Genomic DNA, 25,771 nt, shown 5'->3' with positions numbered 1-25,771 from the left:
TTGGTTTTGTTTTGTTTTGTTTTGTTTTGTTTTGTTTTGTTTTGTTTTTTTCATCAGGAAGAGGTTTCTGGCACAGTCCCCTTGAAAGGCTAGAAGAAATGCCAGAAGATTACTAAAAGAGGATGTTTTATGGACACCTTGTGATAGGGACTGGTGAGCGTATCTCACTGACATCCTGAAGTAAGCTGGAGGTGATTTCAGGAAGTGACCGCATAAGGATCACTCTGTCTCTTCACTGCTGATGAGGTAGTGACGTGGGGTGGTGAGCATTTTCTGAAAACATGCCTAGCGTTTTGGTGCCAAGTGCTGTTCATTCAGAAGGACTTTCCAACTGTGAAATTCCTTTTGGATGAAGAGACTACTGCAGTGGCCCACCAGGTACACTGACCTGAGGCACCCAGGTTCCTTTTGTTTGGTGGCTTGCTTAGTTAACTAGTGATTTACTGTTCAAGACCCAGCCAATTTCGGTTGGATGTTGTTCCTCGCGATTTCATTCTTCTGGTGTTTTTTCTTTCTTCCTTTAAAACTGGTTGGATACCGTGACCCTCTTCTGAGAGTGCATTTATATAGTAACGACGTCAGTACTGTGAGTCATGTCCTCTCTATGAGAAGAGAGGGAAATAACCAGGACTCCAGATAGCTAAATTCTCCGTCAACAAGATCACCAAGGGAGAGAGATACTTGCAGGACAAGGCCAGGCAAAGGAGCGCTTGAAAACTTATTTAGTATTTGGTCCAAAACTACTTCATGGAAACCTAGCTCTGGTGATTGGACTTGGCAGACCTCAGGAGCCTCTTTTCCCCTGGGCTCCAAGTTGAAGGGAGAAGATGCCTTGATTTCTTATTAGTGGTTCGTACCAATACAAAGGCAAGGAAGTGTTGGTGGATGGGAGTGATGACAGAGTTGATGTCAGGGTGGATGCTAATAACCTACTTTGCCCTTTGTTTGGGAAATTCTAATGCCAGACTTGTTCTTGATTTGTCCTCTGTTGTAATTCCCCTCCTTCTCTCTTATAGGTAAATATCACTGAACCCTTTACATGTCTACTGTATGCATGTTTTTTCCTTACTCTTTTTATGGTTTTCCTACCTTACTGTTGTTTATATTGCTTCCTTACTAGGCCTGACTGAGGGAATGGCCTTAATCCTTCCCGCAGTATGTGGTACAAATTTTTCTTTCCTGCTAGCCTCTAAATAGAGAGTTTGTGAAACCACATGGCTGTTTCTCATTTCTTGCCCTCTTGATATTTAGGAAAATGGCAATTTGCTCTTTTAAAAATCACGGTGTTTTTTAGGATATTTCAACCAGCTTCTCTTCTCTGGATAACATAAAATCTGGTTACAGTTAGGATGTTAGTACTTTTTGCACCATTTAAGGTTTTGAAATTTGTTATTGAAACAAACCATAACCTTAAGAACATCAACTTTTCCTAAGACTTCTAGAAAGGTTCTTTGCTTTGTGCGTAATTGCAAACGGTTATTAATCTTAGTTCACACTTGTGTTCCAAAGAGCGTTTTTTATTTGTTTATTTTGTTTTAATCTCACGTTTCTTTTATCTAAAACAGACGTTACCTGTTGCATGTGTCCACAATGTATAACCCTGTGTGCCCAGGAAACATTCCTGTCTTTGCTGTAACTACCAGTTTCTCTGGTAAGTGCGCAGAGAGCCCGAGGGTCTGCCACAAAAGTCTATTGTTGCATGAAGAAAAAAGTTTCTCTGGGCACCTCAGACCTGACCAGTAGTTTCTTCTAGGAAGACAGCATGGATAGGCATCACCCTCAGCCCCTGAGAGAGAGTGGACCAATGAGCTGGGCCCCTTTCGTAGGTCCAGCCCCATAGGCTCCCAAGGCTCAGCTTTTGCCGCTTTCCAGACAGCAGCTTTGTTGTCGGCACAGAAGTCTGCCATCTGGGTAGAGACTGGGGACAACCCAAATAAATTTTCCTTGTTATCAGATATTTGGGTAATGGTTGCCTGGTTAGCAAACTCCAAAGGATAAAAATCATGATGGCCAAGTGATACCATAGCTCTGCATCTTTCATCCTCAGGAATTTGAAGAGCAGTTTTGGCCTCTGACTCTTCGTGCTCACGACCTCATCAGGTTTGATGTACATTTCCTGTCTTCTGTCCTTGCTGGGTCTGCCTGAGATCTTGTTCAGTTTTCTGGTCTGGAGACAAGCCTCTACCAGTACCCTGATGACTGAACATGGGCTTGAATGTAGAGCCAGTGACCCTTTCACTTGTCTTCTATCTCCTGGCCACCTCCAGCTCTTTTCTGGAGGAAGAATCTGCATGGAATCCTTGATCCCTTTTGAGAGTTGAATCTTACTACTCCTTCTGGGGCCTGCCCCAGTTGGCTTCGGGATCAGGATGAGACCTTTCTTCTCACTTAAGGTTCGTCTCCTTCCAATGACACGCCCGTTCAGTGCCTCTGTTTAAGTCCCATTCCCTTGGATGAAAAGTGACTGTATTTCCCTTTGGGTAAGAAAAGAGGACCCATATGATTATTCTCTTGTGGTACTTCTGGGTTATTTAAATACCAAGAACCCATTCTTCGAATCCATTCTTTGTTGGAGCTAAATTTCTTCTGTTTCCAGGTTCTGAGATCGCATCTTCCCTAAATGATAATTAGTGCAACTAGAAGGCAGTCAGGTTTAGTTCAGAAATTATATCAAAAATTAAATATACTTTCCCGTCAACCACAATTTGGGACAGTGTTTTGAAATCTCATTTTAAAAAAGGTAAAGCCATATCCAGACCTGTGTTAGAAGGGTGCAGTGGAATTTTGGCTTCTCTGTCTTTTAGACTCAGTGGGCAATGCAGTCCTATCAGGTGCGATTCAGGTAGAGGCATTTGGTCAGGACCTAGAATGTCTAAGGCCCAGATCCTGTGCTAGACTAGCCATTCCTCCCTGTGAAGTCCCCAAAAGAAATATATGCACAAAGGATATATATTCTGCAAGGCAGAGAAGCAGTTCTTTATTAATTGAGGCTTTGACCCAAGCCAGAATGATTCCGGCAGTCTACACCTCCACCAGCAGTGCCTGAGACTTCTTACATCATCTCATTCCTGCCAACAGCCAGGATTATCCAGCTTTCTAGTTTTTGTAATCTAGATTACGTTCTGCAGATTGCCCTTCTATATCATTTGCCTATTGTTCTATCAGGGTTACTGTTCTCTTGTTGATTTCTAGGAATTTCTCATCTATTCTCTATAATAATCACATTTCCATTTTTGGCATTACAAATATCTTCTGCCATTCTGTCATTTAGTCATTTCTCCACTAACCTCGTGATGTCTTTTATTGAACAAAACCCTTAATTTTAATGTGATAGAATTAATTGTGTACTTTATGGGTTTTTAAGTTTTTCCCTATTCTTAGTTCAAACAGATGTTCTCCAGTATAATCTTTTTTTAACTCCATAGTTTTGCCATTTGTTTAACTTTATAATGTGGATTCTTTATTTATGGAGATTATTACCTGGTTTCTTTCTAAATCTATTTCAGATATTGAACCATCTTAGGAATTCAAAGACATCCTTGAATTCTTGGATAAATTCTATTTAGTCCCAATGTATTATTACTTTTTAAATACACTGTTGGATTTACGTAGGTAATATTTAGGGCAGAATTTTTCTGTCGTGTTAAATAGACCTATCATTTTGTTGTCATTATCTGATTTTTAGAATCAAGAGTATATTAGCCTCATGAAATGTTCTGGTCAGTTTTTGGTTTTCTTATTTTTCCAAAACAGGTTGTGTAGGATAGGAATTCCTTAAAATTTGGTAGAACTTATTGTAAAATTGTTTGCACCTGCTGTTTTTTTAGAAGGCAAGATCTTTGCTCTTTTCATCACTTTTATACTGACTGATCTGTTCAACTTCTTTCTTTTTGTGCCAAGTTTGGCATAATTTAATGGGAATTTATCTTTTTGAATTTATTAGCCTAGAGATAATCCTGACACTTTTTAATAGTTCTTCATTATTTAAGAAAACTTCTTGTGCCTGTGCTTTTGCCTCCCATTTCATTCTGTATTTTGATTATTTGAATCTTTCTTTTTTTCTTGGTCACCTTTTTTTTTTAAGTTTATTTATTTTGAGAGAGAGCGAGTGCAAGTGGGGGAGGGAGAGAAATCAGAAGCAGGCTTCACGCACTGTCAGTGTGGAGCCTGATGTGGGGCTCAGTCTCACAAACTGAGATCATGGCCTGAGCTGAAATCAAGAGTCTTGCCGCTTAACCAACCGAGTCACTCAGGTGCCCCTTTCTTGGTAACCCTTGCTTGCCAAAGATCTCTCTTATTAATCTTTTCAAGGAACATGCTTTTTGGTTGTGTTATTTTTCTCTGTTTATTGTTGATGATGCTGTTCTGTATATCATTGATACTTGCCCTTATCTTTGTTAGTTATTAAAGTTTATGGAGAGAGAGAGAGAGAGAGAAAGAGAGAGAGAGAGAATGTGAGTGAGTGGGGGAGGGGCCGAGAAAGAGAGAGGGAGAAGGAGAATCCCAAGCAGGCTCCATGCTGTGAGCACGGAGCCCAACGCGAGGTTCGATCTCATGAACTATGAAATCATGACCTGAGCCAAAACCAAGAGTTAGACGCTAAACCAACTTAGCCAGCCAGGGGCCCCTTATCTTTGTTATTTAATTCTCTATTTTAGGGGTTTGCTTTTTTGCCCTTCTCCTAACTTCTTGAGTTGAATACTTAGCTTATTACTTTTAACCTCTCCTGTTTCCTTTGAACTGTTTTCAGAGCTATAAATTTCCCCCCAAATACTTCTTTAGCTGTATTCCAAGGATTTTGATATATAGTATCTTTATTATTAGTTCGTTCTAAGTATTTAATTTCCTTATAATTTCTTCCTTAACTAAATTGTGGCTTGGTATATTTTGAAGTTGTATTGTTAGGGGTGCATATGTGTATACTAGGCTATAGCTTGATATATTTTTGTATATATGCATACCCGTGTTGTATTTACACATAATAATCACAATCACTGATACTTATTGAGTATTTACTGGGTGCTAGGCCCTGTCTAAGTACAGTTGACCCTTGAACAACAAATGGGGGCTGGGGCACTGAACTCCCCTGTAGTCAAAAATCCACGTTCAACTTTTGACCCCCCCAAAACTCAACTACAAATAGCCTACTATTGACTGGAAGCCTTACCAATAACATAAGCAGTTGATTAATGCCTATTTTGTATATTTATTACATACTCTTTTCTTAAATAAAGTAGGCTAGAGAAAATAAAATGTTATTGAGAAAATCAAAAGGAAGAAGACATACATTACTATATGTATATATACTATATTATATACTATATGTATATAATTACATTATTATTTACATTACTATATGTATTTATTCAAAAAAATCCACATGTAAGTGGACCTGGGCAGTTCAAATGTTCAAGGGTCAACTATATTTATAATTAATCCTCATTATGTTCAGTTATTTTTTCTTACAACATTCCTAGTATCTGTTTCAGGAATATTAACAGTATTTATCTCAGAGGTACTTGTAGCTTTTTATTTCCAAAGCACAGGAATGATACACAGTTGGTAAGTATACTTTAGAAGAGTCCCCCAGTAGCTTTCTAAAAAATATCAATGCCTGGATACCACCCCAGGCATTCTGATTCTAGTTGATCTGGTATGTTTAAAAAGCTCTCCAGAGAGTCCAGGACTCTACCATGTAGCCACAATTGAATGGTTCTAGACTTGTCCTCTTAACCATTATGCTATATATCCCTCCTCATAGCTACCAATACTCATAGCACAGGTTAAATATTTCATGGTGGCTCAACCCTCGGTAGAATAATTTGATTGAGTCAAGGATCATCAATAGGTACTAAAACTATTACTCTATAAGCCTTTTTCTTGTGTAACTTACCTTCAGGTATTTTATATTCTATGTCTCTTTGACATGGCATGGAGCAGGAGTGCTATTAGTGGTAACCTGGGACAGTGGAAATGGCAGTAGACTTGGGAGTAAGATGAGCAAGTTTGCAGTCTCCACTCTGCTTCTGAAATAAGGGAGTTGGGCAAAATTATGCCAGAAGTTCCATCTAGCTAAAAAGTTCTGTGATGAAATATATATTCTATAATATTAAGGGTTTAGTCAGAGACGTTGTGACAAGTCATGGAAAGAAATGGTTTTGGAGTTTCTTCCATTGGTGCCTGCCCGTTCTCAAAACCGTCCCAGGCTGTGCCACTTACCTTTGCCATTGGTTTAGTCATCCAATGACTAGGATGTTGCTGGTGCTCTGCTGAGCCCAAGCCTGACGAAGGTGAAAGGATGGTGAATGCATGCTTCCATCCATCTCAAGTGTTTTCACCAAGAGCCTGCCAAGTGCCAGGCACCTTCTGTAGCCCTGTCCTCGGTACTTGGGGAGCTCTTCAGGAAGTACCTCCCTGCTGACGCCTACGGCTCCTCTTCACCCCCTCACCCTTGTTTTCCCGACAGCTGACCCCAGAGCTGCTTTGTCTGCCTGTGGGAAGGTTAATGCTGATTACAGTAATTTAAGTGAATTGCTTGCTGTTTATGTCTTTTTGTCTCACTGCACCGCAAGCCGTACTATTGTCTGTGTATCAGATAATTTCTATTTTGAGTTTTCATTAAAGTATTTATACCTATCTCATCTCTGCTGTATTGTTCACCGAGCACAGCACCTCTAGGGTCTCTGGGCTGACTGCTGCCCTGTTCTCGTCTTGTACCGTCCTCCAGAGCGTATGAGCTGCAGAAAGAAAGTGCTGAATCAGCTCCCCACATTCTGCAAGTGATGTGAGAGTCAGAAACACTACAGAGTGTAAAAGATATGACTGCAGCCTATTTAGAAGATTTTGTGGTTCATCTTACTGTGGACATGAAATTAGGTGCTTTTCAGCTTCTATTTTGTGATGTGTAATATTTTTATTTATTTAAAGTTTATTTACTTATTTTGAGAGAGAGAGCCCAAGTAGGGGAGGGTCAGAGAGAGAGAGTGGGAGAGGGAATCCCACTAACAGCACAGAGCCTGATTCAGGGCTTGATCTCATAAACCATGAGATCATGACCTGAGCTGAAATCAAGCGTTGGACACTTAATTGACTGAGCCACCTAGGTGCCCCAGTGTACTTATTTCTAGTTGTGTTTCTCTGCACATTTAAGGAAAATTTCAGGTTTCATAGTGATTTGTTGGGTGTTAATGAAGCTAATGAGATTGTAGTAGATATAATCACAGTGGAAATACTGAGAAAAAAGTGGAATTAACCTCTAAAATGTACTTGTTTATACTTTAAATCTAAGATCTTAGAAAATTCTAGAAAACACATTAAAAAAACACATAAGCACACATTCTGTTAGTCATTAGAGCAAGGGTTAGCCAACGTATTCTGTAGAGGGCCATATAGTAAATATTTTCAGTGTTGTGGCCACACACACAGGCACAACATGAACAGACATGGCTGGATCTGGCTTGCTGGCCAGCTTCGTCGCTGATTCCTGCTTTACATCAGGAGAGAACGAGAATGAAAAGAACAAATAATGTCTTAGTATCATTTCGAGAAGAGTTTTGATCTTATGGACCTTCTGAGACAATCTCAAACCATAGTTGAAGAACCACTGGTTTAAACTATTGGAATTGATAGTTGCCGAACAGGACTTTAATGTGTTTTAATTATTTTTTATTGTTAGGAAATTCAACAGTTCCTTGTTTTAAGTGGTTATTGGATTGGTTTATTTTCTTGTTTTTTCCTGTGGGGTACTAATTATAATAATTCAGGCTAAAATCTATTGCCTCAATCCTTTTCTCAGTTGTGGGGTATTTTGGGGGGACAATTTGTGCCCTATTCTGCTGTTTTGACTGTAGCCTAGTCTATGTGCATCTTAATTTATCACACCTATTCATATTGTGAATTAAAAAAATCTTAGATCCTCTTCATATGCTTAATAGTTTATATATGGCATTATCTCACACATTTCTTACTAGAAAAAACGTGAATATTTTGTGTTTTGGGGTATTAATTTGAAAGGACATTTTTTCTAACATTTTCCTCCAGATAATTATTGGTATATTAAAGACATATTCGGGATGTTATAATGTGGGTTTTTTTTTTTAACTGGAAACCTTAATGAGTGCTCTTATTACTTCTGATAATTTTTAGTTGGTTGTTTTGATTTTGTACGTATGAAATAGTTTCTATCTGCAAATAATGATTTGCACCTTCCTTTCTAATTTTGGCCTTCTTATTTATTACCTCATTTCACTGGCCATTGCTTTAAGAGCCGTATTACATAATAGTGGTGATTGCCTTCTTCTGGACTTTAATGGAAATGCTTTCAGTATTACACCCTCCAGCACAGGGCTGGTTGTTGGCTTGAGACCAAGTTAACCGAGTGTCCTCTTTCTTTTTTACTAAAAGTTCCTATTGGGAATGGATATTGACTTTTTCTTTTTCAAGTGCGTTTTGAGTTTCTTTCACGATACTGTTTTTCCCTTTGGCTTATTTACATAACATAAAACATTGAATAATTCTTGCATCCCTCATGTGACCATGCTCCTCATTTGGTCATGGTATGTAACATGTTTTAACATGTGGCTCAATTTTCTTTGGAAAGAATTTGTGATTTTGGGATTTTTTTTTGTGCAAAATGTGAGATTGGTCTGTGGTTTCTTTTTATTGTACTGTTTTTGTTGTTTTGGTATTAGGCTCTGTTAACTTTGTAGGAAGAATTGGGGAGCCTTTTTCTTAGTGCTTTGGAGCAGTTAAAACAACATTGAGAATGGTCAGATTTTCTCGATGATTGAAGCATTTAAAGAACTCGTACTTGAAATGTGGGCTAGGGTTTCTTTAGTTGGCAACTTTTCCACCTCTGATGACTATTGGTTTCTGTAGGGATTTTTTCCTCTTCTTGCATAAATTTTGATAATTTATATTTTCCAGGAAAATTACATATTTTAACCACATATTCTCATATAGTGGGATTGAGTTGTACAAAGTCTTTTCAGTTGTTCAATTTTGTCTGCACCTATTATCATAGCCTCTTTCAATTTTCCCTTCATTTTGAAATTTAGCTATTGACCTGTTTAATTTTTAATAGAAATTTATTTTTACTGTTTTTATTTATTGCAAGTAACCAATTTCTATTTTTTTATTACTAAGGATATTCTTTTAGACATGTTAAAATCTGAGGTGATCATGTGTAGTTGGAAGTGCAAGTTGAAGTTCATGACAGAAGTTTGAACTGGAAATGTAAATTTAAAGAGTCACTGGCATCTAGTTAGTTTCTTGAAGAGCCGCTCGGTTCTCCTTCTGTCAGAGGGACCTGCCCCTTCTCTTCTAACCCTGGGGTCTCCTTCTTCAAAGCAATAAATATTGTTTGTCAAACTATCCCCCATCCTCAAGTCTCTGTCATAAGCAGAAACTCTTGTAGGTGAAGAAAACGTGTGTGTGTGTATGGTAAAATATATATAGAATAAAACTTGTCATTTTAACCAGTTTTAAATACACAATTCAGTTGCATTAATTACATTCGTGATTTTGTGCAACCATTACTACTATTTATTCCAAAACTTTTCCATCACCCTAGCCAGAACTCTGGAACTGTTGAGCCCTAATTCTTCATTTCACCTACCCCAGCCCCTGATAATCACTAATCTTATTCCTCTCTATAAATTGGTCTATTCTTGATATTTCACAAACGTGGAATCATACACTATTTCTCCTTTGTGTCTGTCCTATTTCCTTTAGCATAATGTTTTCATAGTTCATTCATGTTGTAGCATGCATCAGCATGTCAGTCCTTTTTATGCCTGAATAATATTTCATTTTATTGTGTGTCCCACATTCTGTTTATCCATGAATACTTGAATTGTTTCCACCTTTTGGCTATTGAATAGTGGATAATGCTGAAATGAGCATTGGTACACAAGTATCTGTGTGCCTGTTTTTAATTCATTTGGACTTATACCTGGGAGTAGAATTGCTTTCATGTGGTGATTCTCTATTTAGCAGTTTGAGGAATGTGGGGTTTTTAAAAATTTATTTATTTTGAGAGAGAGTGAGAGAGGGAGAGAGAGAATCCTGAGCAGCCTCTGCACCGTCAGCATAGAGCCCAATGCGGGGCTCGAGCTCATGAATTGTGACATCATGACCTGAGCTGAAGTCAGATGCTTAAACAACTGAGCCACCCAGGCGTCCCATTGTAGGATTTTTTAAAGGATCTTTTTTTGGAAATTAAATACGTAGTTTCTAGAAGGGTTAATAAAAATAGAAAATCATGATGAATTATAAGAAGTCTTGAAGTAATAATAACTACATCTGTTCTTTATTGAAACATAATTGGGGCTTGCCCAATTCTTTCACTGGCTTGTCCATTTTACTTCCTCTTCCCATTTTTTATCATGTAATCACTCCTACCTAGGTGCCTAGTTTCTTTTAGACATCTCAGCAGGCATAGGGGGCTTGGGTTTTAGAACATTACAAGTAATTTACAGACTCTACCCTGCCCCAGTCTATCCCTTATAGCACCTCTAATAGACATGCCTGTTGTCTTTCTTGCCCTTTTAATACAAAATTATTACAATAGAAATTTACATAAAAAGAAATAATCTATAATAAACCTTGTTCATGCTTTTATCTGAAAATAGGAATTTTCCACAACTCTAGCATGTCCGCCACAACGTGTACCTGCCCTTCTAGAGATTGAGTGAAGACTTGAAGGTCTCTGGAGCTACCTTCCTCGTGGCTGGCTCCTCTAGCCCCCTTTTCGGTGTGGTGCTCCTGATTCTGTTGCTTGCTTGTCCACTTCTAGCTTTATATTTGGCTTCCTGGATTACTTGGTAATCCACTTTTCTTGGGCTTACTGGTAATGAAAAGGGAAGATCAGCAACTTTTTGCAGTGGTATCATTTTCTCCTTACTTCCTGTCCCTTGCTCACTAGATTTCAGTTACCCTTAGGGTCTTTCTTCCCAGTCCATCCACTCATCCCCTTCTCTGGTACTTTCCAGGTCAGGCCAGTCTATGCTAGTGACAAGGGTTATTTATATCTGATTATAGTCACATTTCCATAGAAATTGTAGAATTCTCGACCTGCGTGCGTCCTACCTACAAGATCACGTGCTCTTCTTGACATGTGATACAGTCTACCCCTAAGGGCTTTCAGTGGAGCACTTCACATTGTTTGTAAATATTTCATAGCACTAAGTGAAAACAATAAATTTGCTTTCAGTAAGACTCCAAGGTCAGCCTCGCTTGTGGTACAAATGATACCAGCCCACTATGGTAGCATTGACTTTCCTCACCGATCAGAAGCTGTAGTTAACAGTTACATGTTTTTGATAAAACAACAACAGAATAGCAAATTAATTTTCAGTTCAGTTAAGTTACTAAAAATACTTCCAAGTGTGAGATCCTGGGCAAAAATTAATGTTTAAAAATGTGCAATAAAAAAATCTGCTGTGATTAAAAGGTTAGAAACAACTGATTTAGTTCATTCCTTTTGTTTTACAGACAAGGAAACTGAGGCTCAGAGAAGTTACTTGGCTTGTCCAGTGTCCCACAGGAAGTTAGTGAGTTCATAAAAGAAAAATACCTTGTACTTACCATAACAAACTTCTGCATATGGATCATATTATTTAAGGAGCAAAGCATACCAGATCAATTTAATTTCTTTCTATAAGAATATGTTCGGCATTGTTCGTTGCCCACCTAATGTCTATTTCCCTTTCTCCCTTTCCCATATGTGTTCAGCTTTTCATCTGTTCCTTCCCCAGATTCCTTGTACTGTGGGTGAAGGTGACTTCAGCTGCCGAGCTGAGTCTTGGTTGCCTTAATACCAGTTGCTTGGTATGCTTGCTTACCTTATGCCAATTGAACTTTCTGCAGAATTGGAAGTATTCTAATCTGTACTGTCCAGTACGGCAGCCACTAGCTGCCTGTGATGGTTGTCCATTTGACATGTTAGTGTGACTGAGAAACTGAATTTTTAATTGTATTTCATTTTCATTAATTTTATTTTAAATCGCTACGTGTGGTTTGTGGTTACTGTATTAGACATTATATCTTCATACCATTTCCTCTTCCCAAGACACATGACCTCAGCGGTCTAATCAGGGTGACTCCTGCTTGGAGTTCTGGGATGTAAGAAGTTTCCTGATGGACATCAACAGGAAACATTTATCCCTAATCGCTCCTGGCAGCGATTCTATGACTTGCTAATCAGTGTTGTGAATAGAAGAATGGAGAACTAGAAAAAAATCTGGGCCCCACCACCATTTGTGGGCCCTACATCAGCTGACCCTGGACTCTGACTTTCCTCTGGACTTGCAGGTGCGTGAGCCACTGAGTCACCTTTGATACAGATAAGCTGGTTTATGTTGAATGTTCCATCATCTCAACCAAGAATATCCAAGCAAACACAGAGGACATTATATGCCAGGAATTATGCTCCCTGCTGGGAAAAAAAGATGATCAAAGAATAAAATCTAGATGCTTGTCCTTGAGGTGAAATTAGTCTATAAGAGGAGTTCTAGATAACACATATGTGTTCTGGGTCTTACCTGCCTTAGTTCCCTTTGATGGGAGTTGCCTTTACTAAAGTGGTAAATACAGTCTGTCCCCTGTCCTCAGTGAACTGAGTGAACTCCTGACCCAAGGATCTTCAACACGTTGACTGGCCAGTAACCAGTTAGATTTTTTTCTCCACAGCTTGAGGACTCTGGAACAAAAATGTGACATGGAATGAGGGCTGGAGACAATCATTAGGGAACAGAGACTGCTAGTAACCACAGACCATGCACATAGAGAAGAGGAACAGATTTGCAGAGAGAGGGAAGAACCATTCAGAGAAGAAAGTGTAGAAGGTGAAAGGAGGAGGGAGGGGGGGAGAAAGCAATTTATTCTCTGGGCCTTGAAGGATGAGTAAGGTTTGCCAGGTGAAGAAGGGTAAAAAATATTGTTGGTATGAACAGAGTCACAGAAGTGGAGGGAGGCTAGAGTAGTATCTATAGTGAGAATAGTGCAGGGTGCCTGGTGGGCAGTCTGGAGAGGAGGCTGGAAAAAATAGACTGTGGTTGTCTAGTTATCTGTGGCTGCTAAGAGACTGAGGTACTGGGGAGTCATCCAAGGTTGTTAAGGAAAGGAGACTATGGAAGAGGGGAGAAATTGGAGCAAGGCATGGGACCAGTTACGACTTGAGGTCATACTTGAAGACCTGACTGAGCAATGGCAGCTGTGATACAGAAGAAGGGCTAGGTGACTGAGATATTTCAGAGCTAAAATTGGCAGAGTTAGATGGCAGATCAGGTATGGGACGTGAGGCAGAGGAGCTTTCAAGGAACGAGATCAACCCGATACCTGGTTTAGTAACTGCATGAGTACGTACAGTCTTTTAAATGAGACAGATAAGACCAGTGGTGAGAGGGACTACGAATTCAGTTTCTGATCACATGTTGAATTTGAGTTATATGAAGGTCATTCAGGTCATGACATCCAGTAGGCATTTGGAAATAGAGCTGTAGACCCAGAGGAGGGATGGTGAGAGTTATAGGTCTGAACAGTATCATCAGTTGGGGCTATGGAAAATTGACAAGATTATCAAGTAGATGGCCCACAGTTGGAATGACTAGAAGTAGTCCTTGGCCTATAAAACCAAGCACAAGTTAGGAGATACAAAAAACTCAGGGACATGGTTGAAGGTTGGGAAGTAACTGATATTTGAGAGCTTTGTACAAGACCTAACAGAAAAGCACATGGAACTGGGATGCCTGGTGGCTATGTCAGATAAGTGTCTAACTTCAGCTCAGGTCTTAATCTCACAGTTTGTGAGTTCAAGCCCCGCGTCAGGCTCTGTGCTGTCAGGAGCCTGCGTTGAGTTCTGTCTCTCTGTCTCTGCCCCTCTTCTGCTCATGCTCTGTCTCTCTCTCTCAAAAATAAAAAAACATTAAAAAAAAAAGAAGAAGAAGAAGAAGAGGAAAAGAAAAGCATATGGAACTAAGAGGGAAGTGATGAGTATTTTTGAAATGAAGGGATGCCTCTCTTTCCTTAGTGGGTATCAAATAATTAAGATGATTTGTATTTAAAAAGATGAATTCTCACAATTATTGAAAATCAACCTTTATTCACAGAGGACCTCTTTCTTTTGCATGAGAATGAATTGAAGGAGAAAAGTTGAATTTGATATTTATTGAACTGGGAAACAGAATCAGTTACAGATGGTGACTGATGATGTCTTCATTTCCACTTCCCGCTTCCTGGGATTCTGGACACTATTGTCTGTGAGTTTTGTGGTCTTTAGACTCTAAGAAGGGAAGGCCCACTCAAGTAGATCTTCCCAAGTCATCCCTTTGGCCAGCATATGCCAAGTTTATTCAGTTGTGTGATGAAGTCTTTTTGTAACGTAGCATTTAACCTGCTTCCTTAAGGTTCCTGATCCTTTTTGTTTGTTTGGGTAGAGACCCTTTTGTTGCCACCACACAGAATTATATGCCTGCAGGTCCATCTTACTGGGATTGACTTCCCTTTTGGATCGTTCTAAATAATGCTCTTTCTCCACTGAGAACTATCAACTAGGTTTTTTAAGTCATGCAGCAACCGTGTCGAGGGAAATCTTTGCCTAATAGAGTAGTGGTAGCTCTAATCTGTTGAGATTCACAAAAAGCTGTCGCGGAAGATTCCAACTAAGCCTATTGAAAAAAAAAACACAACTGGGACATGTGGCTCTGGATGGGGAGAGAGAACTGACAGTTGTCCTACTCTGGGTATAGAATGTCCACCATTAAAGACAGATCTTATTTAACATTTTATAGGAGAAGATTATCCCTGGTTTTCAGATATTGCTTAAAAAAAAAGTGAATGAGTCACCCCATCCCTAGAAGTGGAACCATCCTCCCACCCCTGTATACCCTTTCACTAGCCCCCGGAGTAAAAGTTCAGCTACACAGTAAAGTCTCTCACCTCTGCTCCCAGTTAGCTGACCCCCGTTGGGCCCATCCCCTCAGCTCTGACTCATTTGCTTGAGCCAGAAGCAGCAATAAAGTATGAACTTGAGAGGCTTGGCCTTGGCTCTGACTTTCTTTTTGACCCTCCTATTTCAAAGCCCCCTTGATGCCAGCTTCTGCAGTTTAGACTGTTAGCACTCTTGACTCTGCAGTCCAGCCAGGTCTCATTGCACCTGCCATTCCAGGTACAAATACTCCTTGGGCTCTCTGTGGTCCATTGGGGTCGGGACCCAAACCTATCTGGTTAGGCCTGTTGGCATCTCTACCGGGGAAGGGGGAGTTCAACAAAATGTGGCAACACTCTTACTAGGAGAAAAAGTACTGAGCAAGAGGTTTTGCTAGTCATTCTTGCCTCTTAGTGTTTCATTTTCCTTTTATGTTAAATAAATAAATAAATAAATAAATAAATAAATAAATAAATAAATAAATAAGTAAAGACCTTCATAATAAATACCCGCCTTGACTTCATAGGTTCTTGCAGAAATCAAATGAGGCAATGGAAGGCAAAGTATCTTAAAAAGGAGAAAGCATAGCATTTCTTTATAGGCATTTCCAAACCCATTTTTTTTTTGAAACCTGTTGTCTCTTGAAACAATAGTTGTCCAATCAGTCTTCCTGCAGAGGTTCTCAGATCCCATATCAGTGATGACCTCTCATGGCTCTCTTTGGCTGTTCTTGCCCACCAGGGATCTCCTGCCTGCCTCTCCAGCTTATGTTCTTGCAGCTACCACTCAGAGCTTAGGTCCAGCCAAGCTGGACTTCGTATTGGTCCGAAATACTCCCTGCCCTCCTCTGCCTTTGTGCATCTGTGCCTCTTTTTTTTTTTTTTTTTTTTTTTGCCGTGAATGCTGCCTAATTATCCATCTCCTGTGAAAATCATCCCTCCAATCTTCAAATTTCAGCTGTCATTTTACACGTGTATTAATTATCTATTGCTGTGTAACAAATTGCCACATACTTAGTGGCTTAAAGTAACATTTATTTTCTTGCATTTTCTGTGGGTCAGTGTAGCATCATAAGAAATATATATTTGGCCTCTGCCCCCAGTTCTTGACACAGAACTCCTAAAACCCTGGGAATTTCCTTAGTGATAGTGGTGCTAGGAGCATCTTTTGTTCTAATATTTGGTCTTTGACCCCAGTTCCTGACACAGAGCTCCTAAATCCCTTGGAATTTCCTGAGTGATAGGAGTGTCTATTGTTCCATGAAGTGAGTCTTGATGGACCCCTGGATAGCTTCAGGATGGGGACTGGTTACCCAGAAGACCAAGCCATGATTAGAAACTTGAAATTTTCATCCCTACCCACCATCCTCTAGGGAGGGGAGAAGGGCTGGCAGTTGAGTGATAATTGATCATGCTTATGGGATGAAACCCTCGTCAAAATTTCTGAACTCACAGGTTTGGGTTAGTGAATGCATCTTCATGCTGAGAGGGTAGTGCACCCCACTCCAGATACTTTCAGACCTCACCCTGTGTGCCTCTTCATCTGGCTATTCGTCTGTATCCTTTATTATATTTTTTGTTCTAAGCAGTAAACGTACATTAAGTGTTGCCCTTAGTTCTTTAAGCCTTTATAGCAAATTATTGAACCTGAGGAGTGGGTCGTGGGAATTCTCCCCCGCCCCCCAATATGTAGCCAACTCAGAAGTGTGGGTAACCTAGAGACCCACTACGTACGTTTGGTGTCTGAAGTTGGGGGTGGTCTTGTGGGACTGAACCCTTGACCTGTGAGGTCTGTACTAACTCTAGGTAGTTAGTGTCTGAATTGAATTAAATTGTAGGACACCCAGAGAATTAGGGAATTGCTTGGTGTGGAAAACCCATACATTTGGTGTCCAAGGTGTCGTGAGTATAGGATACGAGGTTCTCCTTTAGTCAGGAATCTGGGAATGGCTTGGTTCTGTCCTCTGCTTCAGAGTTTCCCACAAGGCCATAATCAAGGTGTCACTCAACTGAAGGCTAAGCTTATGTGGTTGTTGGCCGTATTCAGTTCCTTGTGGGCTCTTGGGCTGAGATCTCAGTCCTTGCCGGCTGCTGGCCAGAGGCTGCCTCAGCCCCTTGCTGCATGGGCCTCTTTATGTGGCAGCTGGCTTCACTGGATCCAGTGAGGGGATCTGCTAACAAGATGGAAGAGACAGTCTTATGTAACCCAGTCATTGAAGTGACAGCCCATCATCTTTGCCACATTCTGTTGGCTGGAAGGAAGATACAGGCCCTTCCCACACTCGGAGGGAGGGGATTATACACAGATGTGTAGCCCAGGAGGTGCGAGGATCCGTGGGGGCCATATTAGAGTCTGCTCACTGCGGGATGTTTCCTCCGTTACCTATTTCTTCCAACTAAATGTGCGATGTTTCCCTTCTATGATTCTTCTTCATAGCTGCTTTTTTTTCAGTCTGTGTTCCATCACTGATCTTATTATGGTTGGATATTTTCTTTTCTCCCCTTATGTAACTGTTTTTGCTTATCTTTCATCCCCTTGCAACTCTGAGAACTGAGTCTTACATTAAGCAAAAGTTCTGCAGAAGACCCCCTTTTTTTTCCTTCTTCGAAACCGATGAAGGACCAAGGTCCCTCTCCTGCTTAACACCTGAGTCCTTTGGGTCCACAGCAGCCACACAGGATCCATTATAAAACCTTCAGATTCACCAATTTGGCATCAAAAGCAATGACTCATTCATGTCTATATAACCTGGCTGGGGTGATCCACATTAGTCTGATTTGCATTTAGAGTTAGAGCTTGTTACCTTATTAAGGAGAAACAATTTTCCGTCAGAGATGCTTCAAACATTAGCTGTTTTTGAGTGGTGCATTGTTCTGTTTCCTAGGGGGCCTGATGGATCTCAGATAATGAGGCAGTCTGTAAAAATCAACTTCTTCTTCAAACTGTTTTCTTTTGCCTATTAATGATCACTTTGTGATCATGCCTTTTTCAGGTCATAGCAAGTGAATTGATAAAGATGACTGGCTCTTGGAGAAGCAGCATTTTAATTCTTTCCCTTTTGCCCGAGCAGTGGGCTGGATCTTATTATTCCCATTCAGTAGGGAATATCTGAGAGATGTTCAGTAGGATAAAATATCTCATGTACTTTAAGAGGCTTGGGGCATAAGAGAGATATATGTTTGATATATGTGGGACTGAAGACTCAGAAAACAGCAAAACTCATCTAGTCTAGCTTCCCATGTTTGAGGCCAGTCTCCACTTAACCCTCCAAGATAACTTAGCACCTTTTTCATTTCTTGAAGTTTTGATGGACCTTAGAGGTCGAGTAAATAAACACCAGTTTGATTTTAGTAAACACTGTGTTTCTCGTGTTGAAATGGTCACATTATAATCAGATGGAAAGGTTGTCCCCTTTAAGAAAACCTCGGATGAAAGTCAGCTTAAACTTGAAGGAATCATCCGTCTGCTGGGAAAGATGCAGAGTTAGTAAGTTAAAGCCAGCTACATTGTGTGCCTACATTTTGGGTCTTTGGGGAGCCATGAAACTAAAAGCCAATTAAAGCTTTAGTGGAGAAAAATTTTAAAGTGGTTTCTCCTGGGCAAGAGAAAGATTTGGAGCAGAGAGTGCTTGGGGAAAAGCAGGAGAGTGTTGATGATGTAATTAATACAGTTCACAGCTGGAATGGGAATCCGTGCAGAGCTCCATCTGAGAAGATGGCCCTGTGAGAAACTCAGGTTTGGGCCTGAAAGCCACACTATCTAAGGTTTCGGCTCCAACTCAGGAACATGAAGGCATCTGCATGGTCAGCCTGATATGGAGGGTGACCAAATCCTGCCATGACGAGTACCTCTTTTCTTAACCTGTCACCGGTCCGCAGATGAGAACAATATAGAAAAATTGGTAGTGAGGGGGTTTTTCCCCTCCTAATGCTTGAGTGTTAACTTTCCTTTTGTTCATCTGTTCTTCCTTTTAATTTGTTAAGTCCTTCCTTCCCTAGCCTCGACCCATCTGTCTGCTCTCAGACATTATCATCTCATTGATGTTCCCAGCCTCTACCCCAAGATGTAGAACCACATCTCCAGCTTGGGTAGAGGATATTGTCATAATTATATCCCGTTGTCATCCCAAACTCAAAATTTGCCCCAAACAGAGTTGATAGACTTCTCCCAGTGTCTTATCACTCAGGCAGATCTCTCAAAATCATGTTTTCTTTTCTGTTCTCACTTCCATCAATCCTGTGAGGATCCTGAAGGTTGTATGGCATCATGGGAAGAGCACGAGGTACCAGCATTCATGACACTTAAGTTCGAATCCTGCCCTTGCCACTTCCCAGCTGGTATCCGTGGGCAAGCCTGTTACTTGATCTTTGTGAGCCTCATTTCTCTTCTGTCTGCAATTGGCATGATAATACCCACCTACCTCATTGGATTATTGGAGAATACTAAATGTGGTGGTGTAGGTAAATCACCTAGCACAGTGCCAGATGTGTGCAGTAGGTGCTTTAATAGCGAGTTCCTAGTTTTATTTTGAATGCACAGAGCACAGTGCCTGGCATGTTCAGGGCCACTGTTTGGGGATGCCATTTGCATTTGATCCTCCGCTGGAATTGTGGAGCCAGCTTGGAAGGTAGTGGATACCCTCCACTTCCTCCAGCCCTTTTCAGCAGAGGAGTTTGGCTTACATGTTTCAGAGAAAACAAAAGCTGCCCACCCTCCACGGTCCCTCTCAGCTTTCAGCCACCGTATTTACAGATGGCTTGTCTCCTCCTCCATTTACAGAGAAGGTGGCATCTCTGTCCTGCTGCCTGAAGCTGCCTGAAGCTAATCTTTTTCCCTTGGTTCTGGATCCCATCCCTTCCTGCCCAGGGCCCCCTCCTGTTCCTAATTGTGGCCTCTTCAACCACACCTTCTGTAGTGGTTCCTTCCCATCAGCAATTAACTGTGACCGAGACTCCCTTATCTTAAAAAAATAAAGCAGCAACCATGTTGTAATTTCTCTCTACCCCTACAGCTACCACCCTGTATTATTCCACTTCTTTGTGGTCAGACTTCCGGAGCTTGGTCCACACCCTCATCTCCTCAGTTTACCTTTCATTTAGTTCCCTGCGCACGGCATTCTGACTTCACTGTTTCCTTCTTTCAAATTAGTCTTACTGGGGTTGCCTGTGACTTTGTTACTAAGGCCACTCTGCTGATCATCCTTTCCCTGTTAAAATGCTTGATTTTGTTTTGTTTTGTTTGTTTTGTGTTTCTTCTCTCACCCCACATTAGCATGATTCTTCTCCCACTTCCCTGACCATACCTCAGTTTCCTTGCAGGCTTTTCTACTTCTGCTTTCTTAAATATTGGTGTTTCTCCCTGCTTTGACCCTTCTAATTTGACCCATTTCCGAAGAGGCCAGCGCACTTATCCATTTGCCTTCGGTACACGGGGGACACCCTCATTTCCATCTCCAGCCCAGACTCTCTCTTAAGCATCAGATCACCTCAGACTCACTAAGTCCCAACTGAACTTCCATTGCCTCCTGGTTGCCTGTGGATGCTCTTCCTGTGGTGGCTCATAGCCCATTTGTCTGTAGCGTGGCTCGTACACTTTAGTGTGAGTCAGAATCAGAACCCCCTGGGGAGCTTGTACTAACAGACTGCTGCCCCCACTCCCCGCCCCCAGGTCCTGAATCAGTAGATCTGGGCGGGACCTGAGAACTTGCATTTCCAAGAGTTCCCAGGTGATGCTGCTGCTGCTGGTCCGGGACCTCTACTCTGAGAACTTCTGTTTACGGAATTAAGGCAGCTTTCCCCATTTCTTACTCTGCCCCATATGACCTCCCTCCCTCAGCTCCCCGCTAGCTCCAAATAATCATGTCAGTCTTGCCTTGTAAGTACCTCTCTATATAGAACCCTCGATCCCCTCTGCCACTAGTCTGATTGATTGCAGTAACCAGCTAACAACTGGCTTCTCTGTCTCCAGTCTCACTTCTCCTAAATCTGCTCCCTACATAGCAACCAATGTGAGCCTCTGAAAGCGTAAGTCATGTTAGTCTCCCGCCTACTTTTTTCTATAGCTCTTCATTGCCTTTGGGATAAAATCCACACTTCTCATGTTGACCTGGCCTCTGTCTGCCTGCATAGCGCCAGCTCTCGTCTCCCCTTACCGCACATTGAAGGCACCAAGCGTACAGAACAGTGTATGTAATGCAAATATATATTGTATAGCAATTAGTGTGTACTGTATTTTAGCCACTATAGCACTTTTACACACATTAATTTCATTTAGTTTTCCCATTAACCCTGTAAGATTGGTTACATTTTACAGAGGAAATGTGGCCCATTTTATAATGTTGCCATCGTCCTGTACACCAGTCATGTGCAGTCTTTTGTGTCCAGGATAGCAGGGTTGTATTCACTCCAAACTCATTGCAACAGCTCATAATAATAATAATAATAATAATAATAATAATATCAACAACAACAATATATTAATAGTATCTAACATCTCTGTTTTTGTTATTGTACTTTGTGCCAGGGCACTACCTATAAACATAAATCATGGAAACTGTTCCTGATTTCCTAAGAAGGAAATTCAGAAAGAAGGAGTAACTCTTTCAAAGCCACATAGTTTAAGGTCACAGGACCTAGGTTTGAATTTAGGTCTTGTGACTTCAAAGCTCATGCTTTTAACTACTCTATCATCTGTATGGGTGGAAGCAGTAAAATTATATGGAGAGCCATTTATCACTTGGCATCAGTGTCTATCTATAACTGAATTATAAAATTTTTGGCAACCCTCCCCTCCTCATTGGAACCCACCCACATGTACCTATCTTTCTTCCAGATCTCATTCAACTGTGGTGGCTGGACTTGGAGTCATACTGGGTCCTGACTCACCCTCTACTAACCATTTTCTTGAATGAACCCTGGGAGAAGTTACTTTACCTTTGAACTGCTGATTACTAGTCTCTAAAAATCAAAATAGTAATACTTCCTTCATGGAGTTGCTGAGAAAAAAAGTGTGAGAGTACCAGCCTCTTCTCTCACCCCTTGTGCTTCTGTCTTATGTAACATTAGGCACGATCACAGGAGCTTCCTTACTGCCTCCCTGTTGTGTTTCCTGCATAGATCACCACTGCCCCCTCCCCTGTTCCTACCCCATCAGTGTCCCTAACTATGCTCTACACTGCTACCTGAAAAATATTTGTAAAATACAAATCCCAGGGACTTTCTGTTAATAGTAATGGTGGGCTGTTATTAAGACACACTTCTGCCCACTGAAGAAACTAAAAATATTTGAGTAAAGTGAAAAAAAAAAACCCTAAAACTTAGAGCATTAAAGAGCTAACAAGCATTACCAGGTTAAAACTGGAATGGGGAACCCAGGCAATAACTGCAGATTTGACCAGCAGTGGTGGGGAACAGAAATAAAGCAGCTGGGGTCTCACAAGAAGGTGGGACATCAAAGGGCTACACCATGTGAGTGAGGGTAGACCTGAAATGTACCAGCTCACAGGTGGAATTACAGTCTGGCTTCAAACTGACTGGGTCAACCAAGGAATCTCCAATCTTGAATTGGTTTAAGGGCTGGCATGCTTGCAGGTATCTGGCAAAACCAAGTGGAAGTTCTTTCCAAAGGAAGGTTTCTTCAACCTAGGCCTCAAATTATTCAGTGATCAGTGCATAAATATAACCAGGCACCCAAGGAAACCATACTCCAATGGCAAGAACCATCAACAACCATAAACAATAGAAACAGCCCTTCATAAATGTCAACAGATAATGGAATCATCACCATCTGTAAAAAACTACTGTATTTAAAGAAATAATAAAAGATAAGCTTGAACATATCTACAAAAAGTAGGAAACCATGAAATGTGGCAAAACAAATTGGAAAAGAAACCAAATAAAAATTCTAGAGACAAACATAACCATAATGAAATTAACTCAGTGGATGAGGAAAAGTATAGTGTTTTTGATCACATAGTTTATTTATTTATTTTTTTTTTTAAATTTTTTTTTTTTCAACATTTATTTATTTTGGGGACAGAGAGAGACAGAGCATGAACGGGGGAGGGACAGAGAGAGAGGGAGACACAGAATCGGAAACAGGCTCCAGGCTCCGAACCATCAGCCCAGAGCCCGACGCGGGGCTCGAACTCACGGACCGCGAGATCGTGACCTGGCTGAAGTCGGACGCTCAACCGACTGCGCCACCCAGGCGCCCCTTGATCACATAGTTTAAAGAACAATGCCTCAATGGACAAATTTAACAGAAGACTGGATGAAGCTGAAGAGAAAATTAACAAAGTGGAAGGCAGTAAGAAAAAATTATCCAGAGTATAGCATGGGGAGACAAATAGAAAACACAGAAGAGGAGGGTCTAAATAAGTTAAAGCTCCTTCCAAAAGGAGATGAGTGAAAGAAATAAGCAAAATGAAATTTAAAGGTAGTAGCTGAAATGTTCCATAACAGGTGAGATACCAAATCACAGATTTAAGATGACCTGTGATTACAAGTAAAATTTTTTGAAAATCCAGACTTAGGTACATCAAGAGGAACTACCAAGAAAACCAAAGGCAAAGAGAAAATCATAAAAGCAGCTAGAGAAAATGACAGATTCGCTTCAAAGGAGCAACAGACTGACCATTGACCTCTCATCAAATATAACTCTGATTATATTACTGTCAAAATTTTCAATAACTTTTCATTTCTATAACATAAAATACATATCCTTCAGCATATCACATAAAGCCTTTTGTGGTCTGATTCCTGCAACTTGTTTAGATACATAGAAACTTCCTCCTTCTCAATTTATTCTTGATTGTGTGCCTTTGCACATGTTCTCTTCCTCTCTGGAATGCTCCCTATGCCCATCCATCTAACGAGCTCCTACTCAGTCTTGCCAGTTTCACTCAGGTTTACTGTCAAGCTGCCTGGCTCCCTTCTCACTGCCTTTGGGCACACTGCTTACCAGTAGTTACCAGCACCATGTACTTTCACTATTTGAATCTTTGTCTCATTTCTAGCATATTAGCTCTCAGAGGACAGAGACAGGGCCATTTGCAGTGCCTGATATTCCGCAGATGTTCAAGACCTTCACTGGGTTGACTTCAGCATTTCAGTTGGTTCCAGCTACTTAAATATCTTGATGTGGGTTTTCATGGCTCTTCCCATGATGTTCTGATTCTTGCTTGTATGGAGAACTGGTCACCACAGTCAGCACCAGGATCCCTGCACGTCAGCGACTGGCCCTGCCTCTTCATCACTCCCGTGTCCTTGATGATACTAAAATGAAGTTGTGGTGTGGAGCAAATGAGGTAATGTGTGTGAACATGCTGTGAAAACTGGCACCACTCAGTTCATTAGCTTTATTTCAGAGTGAGAGACTTGGTTGGGCTGCAATTTGTGAAGGAGGGAACTCATCGGTGCCCCTGAGCTTTGGCTTGGCAAGATCTGGATGTGAGTCCTGGGACGACTATCAATGTCATCCCTGGCAAACTTGCAGCATAGCAAATGATTATAACATGAATGTTTCCTTGCCCCTGGGAGGACTTGTCCTGCTGCTTCTAGGTTTCCATGGGGAGAGGGGCCCATAAAATAAGTTTCCCTGGTTGTTTGATTTTGAGAGATCTGAAGGGAAATATTTTCATATTTCATACATATCACAGTTTTCACTGAGTTCTTGTTGGAAATAGTAAATTTCTGTGGCCCTTTGTCAAGAGATGACAAAAGATTGGGTCTGCCAGTTTGTCACTTGTTTAAATGGATACATTGAAACTCCTTTTGCCCAGTTCCTTGCCTTTTTCTTCACATTGCCCCACTTGGCATTATAGTTAAGTCATCTGAAAACCTTTTGATGTGTTTGTAAAACATTAACTATCATCAGACTTGTCAGTTTGTTGTTTATGTATGAGAAGACCAAATCAGGACCATTTTTCTTACCAAAACCAGGTGTTGGGTTTGCACTTGATAGATGTCAAGTGGCAATGCCAACCCCACCAAGCCATGGCATTTTTATTTTTTAAATGTTTAAAATAGAAGCTTCAGATTATCTATAGAAAGAGATTAGACTTTTTCTTCCTAGAGTATTTCTTGGGGGCTATTGTTAGTGTACTATATCTATTTCTTAGAAAAATCTCTCTTTTAGATGAAGAATTTTGGTAGTCACTAGTTTCTAGAATTTTTTTTAACTAGAAGGGACCACAAAATGCACGGGCCACCTCTGCCTTCACTATGACAAAACTGAAGGCCATGGGGATGCAAAACCTTTACCCTTGTGAGCACTACCAGCCTGTCCTATTCTAGTAATTTCTTCATGGAGAAATTACTCCTCTAGTCTTTCCTGTACCAGGGAAATGTCTCTTGTACCGGGTTGATGTCTCTATCAACCTAGCTGCCGATGTCAGAAAGATGGAAATAGTCCTTCACTTCTCATAGTTAATGATATCTGGTGACCATCAAAATCTATTGGTTCCACTCCAAAATATGTCTTAGGTGGTTCTTTTTAATTCCATCTGCAGTACCTGCATCGTAGTACTGTCCTCGCCTGTCTGGACTGCTGTGGTAGCCCTTAACTGGCCTTCCTAGTTCCACTCTTAGCTTGCTTGAACTCTACCTTGGGCAGTGTCATCTTGTGCAAAATCCTTAGCCAGTTTCCCACCGTATTTAGGTTTCAATTCAGGATGCTTAAATCCTAGAAGACCCCAGCTGACTTGACTCTTGCTACCTCTCATTCTCATCCCTTGCCATGCTCATTCTTGGGCTTGCTCCATTCTGGCTCCACGGTCTTCTTTCTGTTCCTTGTTTGTGCCAGAACTTCCCACCTCTGTCTGCCTCTTCCCAAGTGCCATTTCCC

The 25,771-nt window shown here is 40.9% G+C and overlaps 1 protein-coding gene across 10 annotated transcripts in view; it reads left to right on the top strand.

Annotated features, from left to right (window-relative positions):
- Nucleotides 1–25,771, top strand: part of DIS3L2 (DIS3 like 3'-5' exoribonuclease 2) — a 350,479-nt gene that overhangs the window by 125,998 nt on the left and 198,710 nt on the right. The window contains exons 1-2 of one of the 10 annotated variants that reach the window (XM_047870813.1): nt 113–246; nt 1,566–1,651. The exons of the other annotated variants lie outside the window; for them this stretch is intronic. Coding sequence (XP_047726769.1) covers nt 242–246; nt 1,566–1,651 — 91 coding nt within the window. The 5' untranslated portion in view covers nt 113–241. Of the gene's footprint in view, nt 1–112; nt 247–1,565; nt 1,652–25,771 lie in introns of those variants that run through there. 10 annotated transcript variants of the gene reach the window in all.

Source organism: Prionailurus viverrinus, chromosome C1 (assembly GCF_022837055.1).
Source record: "Prionailurus viverrinus isolate Anna chromosome C1, UM_Priviv_1.0, whole genome shotgun sequence".
Lineage (NCBI taxonomy): Eukaryota > Metazoa > Chordata > Mammalia > Carnivora > Felidae > Prionailurus > Prionailurus viverrinus.
The sequence above is the reverse complement of the archived record's forward strand: the minus strand, read 5'-3'. Positions and strand labels throughout refer to the sequence as shown.